This window comes from Priapulus caudatus, unplaced genomic scaffold, assembly GCF_000485595.1.
Source record: "Priapulus caudatus unplaced genomic scaffold, Priapulus_caudatus-5.0.1 Scaffold395, whole genome shotgun sequence".
NCBI lineage: Eukaryota > Metazoa > Priapulida > Priapulimorpha > Priapulimorphida > Priapulidae > Priapulus > Priapulus caudatus.
This window is the reverse complement of record NW_014577456.1, coordinates 258,934-264,997: the sequence shown is the minus strand read 5'-3', so window position 1 is coordinate 264,997 and position 6,064 is coordinate 258,934. Positions and strand designations below refer to the sequence as shown.

The 6,064-nt window shown below is 42.1% G+C and overlaps 1 protein-coding gene across 1 annotated transcript in view; it reads left to right on the top strand.

Annotated features, from left to right (window-relative positions):
- LOC106809909 (centrosomal protein of 95 kDa-like) overlaps nucleotides 1–6,064 on the top strand; it is a 21,683-nt gene that overhangs the window by 3,210 nt on the left and 12,409 nt on the right. Inside the window, exons 2-3 of the mRNA XM_014813147.1 lie at nucleotides 2,060–2,188; nucleotides 2,783–2,916. Coding sequence (XP_014668633.1) covers nucleotides 2,060–2,188; nucleotides 2,783–2,916 — 263 coding nt within the window. The remainder of the gene's footprint in view (nucleotides 1–2,059; nucleotides 2,189–2,782; nucleotides 2,917–6,064) is intronic.

Below are 6,064 nucleotides of genomic sequence, written 5' to 3'. Positions count from 1 at the left end.
GACACTAAACATATGCCTAGTGTATTTCATTATTAAATGATCTAATGTAGTAAAAGAAACAGCAGTTTCAGCTATTTGTATATTTTTATCAGGGGTGTAAATCCGTACCGAGGAGTGGGGAGGATGATGACGCGAAGGGGCGGTCTGGGGGGAGGGGAAATTTTTTGAAATTAGACCCCCTCTGATGCGTTTTCTGCGCCCTGGACCCCTACCCCCTGTACATGCCCCTGCAGTAATTGAAATGATTTAGGTCTGCCCATGTCTCCAAATTATCATAATTAGTTGAACTTTCAAGTGGGGGACAGAGGAAGGAGTTTTTTTTTTGAATCTCAGGGGTGGGGGGATATTTGTACAGGCCATCCCCCCTCCTTCAAGAGCGGGGGGGGATGCATCCCCCCATCCCCCCGGGATTTACGCCCATGATTTTTATATTGTTATGTTATACTTATATGATATAAATATGCTGTCGTAGCAGACTGGGAGTGTTTGTTTTTGTTAACAATCAACATAATGTGATGAGAATCAAACCACTGTTCTAACACTACACATAATAAATCACTGCAATACAATACAGTACAGTAACTTTCCAATGTTGCTAGTTTGTTCATTTAATCAATTAGCAATATCTCGCTTGAGTGAACTGATGACATCAAATCAACAAGACCTGTCATGGCTTTCTCGTTGGACTTCGAACTTTCATTCAAAATCCCCTAGGCTAGAGCTTGAATTATTGCTTGTGGTTGCCAACCATTGCCAATCTAGCTAAGAATCAATGTCAGAACACCCCTCGAGCCACAAATTAGATTTTGTATTCTATGAAGCAGGATAGCATGCAGAAGCAAAAGCTAAATCGCCGTGGTATAAGTCGGTCTTAAGTCTAATTAGTAAGGTCCAGCGTAACTCAGTGAGATGTCAGAAGCTTTTGCACAATGTATCTGTGCTATTATGTTTTCTTGTATTCAAAGGTGCAGTTTGTTACTTGATGCTATACAAAGTACCATGGTGCACAATTCAACAAACCGCATGATGTCCATACCTACTATCGATGCCAAGCAGTTGAACTGCTACCTGTTTATAAAACTTGTCACGTTTTGTTGACTGTGATAATAATCTGCTGATTATGCTCATTAATTAGCTAGATGAGGTGGATTACGTGACCCGTTTTGCAATGCGATAAGTTGCAGAGAGTTATACTATTCGTTTATTGGCGTAATCAGATTTGTTCGCCCGGATTTTGTTTTAGCCGTTCGCTACTTGTTGACTGCTGCTCGCAAGAAAATGATCCTAACAATGCCATGCTAGTGTTTTAACCTACCACGCTCATCATCTCTGAACTATAATCTACTTCAGTAGTTCTAATGCAATTGCTGCGAGCCCACGCTATTGGCTCAACTAGCCTTCTTTAATTAACTATTTATTCCATCCATCGCTATCACATGGCCGCTATTGCTGTCAAGTATGCCACCAGTTGGCCATTATCGTAGTTTCAGCCACTTCAGGACTAATTACACCGACCGGTGTATACACTAATTACTCCATACATTTAATTGTGCTTACTGTACATAGTCTAGGGAACAATACTCCCTTGTGTGTGTGTGCGTGTGTGCGTGCGTGCATGTGGCTGCGTGCGTGCGTGCGTGCGTGTGTGTGTGTGAAGAGAAGGCTGTGAGTGACGTCTGGTTAATAACATTTTCCATATTCGCTCGCATTCAAAAAATACTTCGGACGTGCATGGGTGTATAACATGTTTCCACAATAGCATCGGAGCGTTGCGTTGCAAACATTCATCCAGCTTATTGTTTTGTTTCGGCTCCTGCTGTTATTTGCGTGCGTGCCTAGTGGAGGCTGCATGGTTGTTACAGAAACAAAAAACTTAATGCTTTTATATTAATATTAAATGTTAACACAATAGCATTCGCCTGTTGAGTCGCATGTACCTATCTTATTTTTTTGTTTCTGCTCCTGTTATTTGCATGCGTGACGAGTGCAGGCCCGCTGTTATCTGAAAACAAAAACCGTAACGCTTTTATTTTAATATTAAACCTTTAATTAATTTCAGGAGCTGTGGCTCTTATTAATCGACTACTGGACCAGTGCAATGTCGAAAAAGAGGTGGTCACATTGGACGAGGTCACAGCTGACCTCATCATCAACCTCCACGAAAGTCTGTTAGGCGACCCATTGATAGGCACGTAAACATGCGATACATAAGAACGGAAGTCTCGCATGGATGCATTTCTTGCGTTCGTTTCAAAACCACATTGGCAGTCGTTGCTGAATCAGAATTGCACTTTTTCCACTTTAGAAGTGTCGTTTAATCGTGTTGTTAATGATTTGGATATTAAATTATCAGATAGCATACAATATAATCAGATTCCTCTACTACTCTATTCATTTACTCCTGATATAATTTTATGGAAAAAAAATCAATCACAATGTCAAATGCTTAGTTACTGATGAACGATATTCCATTCTATAATTCTGTTGAGATATAATTCAAATGTTGAAGTTTATTTAGCCGGAAGGAATTTTATTTATTAACGCAATTGATCTGATTTTTAATTACAGTTACGATATCTTTTAATAATTAACTTCATATGTCTTCACGCCGTAACAATAAATTGGAAGCTTCGCCGTGGCAGCAGCTTCCTGCGTCCAGGGAACAATAACAATCGCATCGCGTCAACGCATCGAGCGATCAACCCGCACGTCGAAACACCGCGCAAATCCACGACGTGCGCAATTTCTGCTAATTGTCGATCGTTTTTTATTCTTCGCGCAGATGCGATCCGGAGTCCGTCGACGCAGGAGGATGACGCGCACAACGTGCAGTGCGCGATCGACTCTCTCTCGCTCGACATCCTGCACATGCCGATGTCGCACATCAACGGCGAAGACATCGTTCACGGGGACAAGGTTGCCAAGCCAAGCATAATGCGCGCGGGCATGACGTCACACACACACACGACTACAGTGATCGATCGAAAGTAGCGCCGTTAGAGATTTTCGGATGATACGTCCTCTTTACACTCTCTTAAATACATTTTTTTGGAGGGAACATTTCCTGCAGGATTTCACGAGATGTCTGGCGGGAGTAGGTAAGGACAAAGGACAGAGTTATAATTCAAACAAGTGAACATTTATCTACACATAGATAGTTAGATACCAAGATGGAAGCTGTTGGATGTGTATTCATGCTGTAAAGGTGTGAAATGAAGCGAGCGTCGAGCAAATTTTGCGATCACGCTTTCCTACCTGCTCTCTTATTCATGTTGTTTGTGCACATGGCGGGCGTGCGGTGTACTTGTGTGTTGCAGATGAGCATTTGCCCGGCATTTACATATGATTATCGGCAATAATAGGCGACATAGAGTAGAAAAACATTAAGACTTTGGTAGTAAATACATTTCGTGTTTACATTCTTTTATTTTATTGAGACGTTCCAAGTGCCTGTGGTAGGGACGAGCGTGCATGCATGCAGCCCCAGCTCCTATCCCAGTATCCGTGTAGCACCTTTGCTCTTGCTAAAGATTGTAGTGGGAGCGGAGGTGCTACACGGGTAGAGCTACGGCTCGCCTGCTACAGTACAGTACAGCTCTACGGCTACAAAGCTCATCGCCCTGCCAGTGCCACAGTTTTGTGTAATCAGCCTCTGATCTCCTACCGCATGGCTTTGTCAGTTCACTCCTCAACACGGGTAGCTGCAGTGTAAACGGTTACATTGGTAGAGCTATCGTTTCTCTAGCAGTCTAGCTCTAGTACTATAGCCCGCGTACAGTTGCTGCACAGGCAAACTTGCGCAGGCGCCTGCGGCAACTGTACGCGGGCTATAGTACTAGAGCTATCGTTTCTCCTACTGCTCTACTCCGATGCAGCAGCGTAAACCAAGTTTGTTAGACTTGCATTGTAAAAATCTACCTCTGTCTGTGGCAGAGTGACAGCTTTTACATAATAATTATAACTACACAGAACATATGCATATTCATTTATAATCTCTTAGATCATGTATACAATGGGAGATACAATATTGAAACCCTGCAGATCTCTCCAGGGTTATGATATATTATCTAAGTCATAGGAAGCCCTCTACTCTACAACACAGTCACATATCAGCCCTTCGCTCCTGTTGTGAAGCAAAGTGCAACCCAATCCTAGTTTAGCACCCCAGATTAGTTTAGAACATTTGCAAAAACACATTAGCGGTGTTCCAAACTAGGATAGTGCACAAAGGGTTACTAATGTAGAGCTAAGTCTTGTGTAGAGCTACCCTCATTCTGTCTTACTCCAGTACAGTCATCACATCAGATGACTAATTGGCTTCAAGAACTTTTCATGCTAAATGCTTTCATTTACGAGTCAGCTTGAAACTTCCTATAATATTCTAAGTCGTACCTGTGATGTATTTGCACACGTATGTCGAGCTTTCTAATAGTGGCAGTGCCTAAAACCAGTGGCATAGAAACTAAGACACTAAACATATGCCTAGTGTATTTCATTATTAAATGATCTAATGTAGTAGAAGCAACAGCAGCTTCAGCTATTTGTATATTTTTATCAGGGGCGTAAATCCTTACCGAGGAGTGGGGGGGATGATGACGCGAAGGGGCGGTCTGGGGGGAGGGGAAATTTTTTGAAATTAGACCCCCTCTGATGCGTTTTCTGCGCCCTGGACCCCTACCCCCTGTACATGCCCCTGCAGTAATTGAAATGATTTAGGTCTGCCCATGTCTCCAAATTATCATAATTAGTTGAACTTTCAAGTGGGGGACAGAGGAAGGAGTTTTTTTTTTGAATCTCAGGGGTGGGGGGATATTTGTACAGGCCATCCCCCCTCCTTCAAGAGCGGGGGGGGATGCATCCCCCCATCCCCCCGGGATTTACGCCCATGATTTTTATATTGTTATGTTATACTTATATGATATAAATATGCTGTCGTAGCAGACTGGGAGTGTTTGTTTTTGTTAACAATCAACATAATGTGATGAGAATCAAACCACTGTTCTAACACTACACATAATAAATCACTGCAATACAATACAGTACAGTAACTTTCCAATGTTGCTAGTTTGTTCATTTAATCAATTAGCAATATCTCGCTTGAGTGAACTGATGACATCAAATCAACAAGACCTGTCATGGCTTTCTCGTTGGACTTCGAACTTTCATTCAAAATCCCCTAGGCTAGAGCTTGAATTATTGCTTGTGGTTGCCAACCATTGCCAATCTAGCTAAGAATCAATGTCAGAACACCCCTCGAGCCACAAATTAGATTTTGTATTCTATGAAGCAGGATAGCATGCAGAAGCAAAAGCTAAATCGCCGTGGTATAAGTCGGTCTTAAGTCTAATTAGTAAGGTCCAGCGTAACTCAGTGAGATGTCAGAAGCTTTTGCACAATGTATCTGTGCTATTATGTTTTCTTGTATTCAAAGGTGCAGTTTGTTACTTGATGCTATACAAAGTACCATGGTGCACAATTCAACAAACCGCATGATGTCCATACCTACTATCGATGCCAAGCAGTTGAACTGCTACCTGTTTATAAAACTTGTCACGTTTTGTTGACTGTGATAATAATCTGCTGATTATGCTCATTAATTAGCTAGATGAGGTGGATTACGTGACCCGTTTTGCAATGCGATAAGTTGCAGAGAGTTATACTATTCGTTTATTGGCGTAATCAGATTTGTTCGCCCGGATTTTGTTTTAGCCGTTCGCTACTTGTTGACTGCTGCTCGCAAGAAAATGATCCTAACAATGCCATGCTAGTGTTTTAACCTACCACGCTCATCATCTCTGAACTATAATCTACTTCAGTAGTTCTAATGCAATTGCTGCGAGCCCACGCTATTGGCTCAACTAGCCTTCTTTAATTAACTATTTATTCCATCCATCGCTATCAAATGGCCGCTATTGCTGTCAAGTATGCCACCAGTTGGCCATTATCGTAGTTTCAGCCACTTCAGGACTAATTACACCGACCGGTGTATACACTAATTACTCCATACATTCAATTGTGCTTACTGTACATAGTCTAGGGAACAATACTCCCTTGTGTGTGTGTG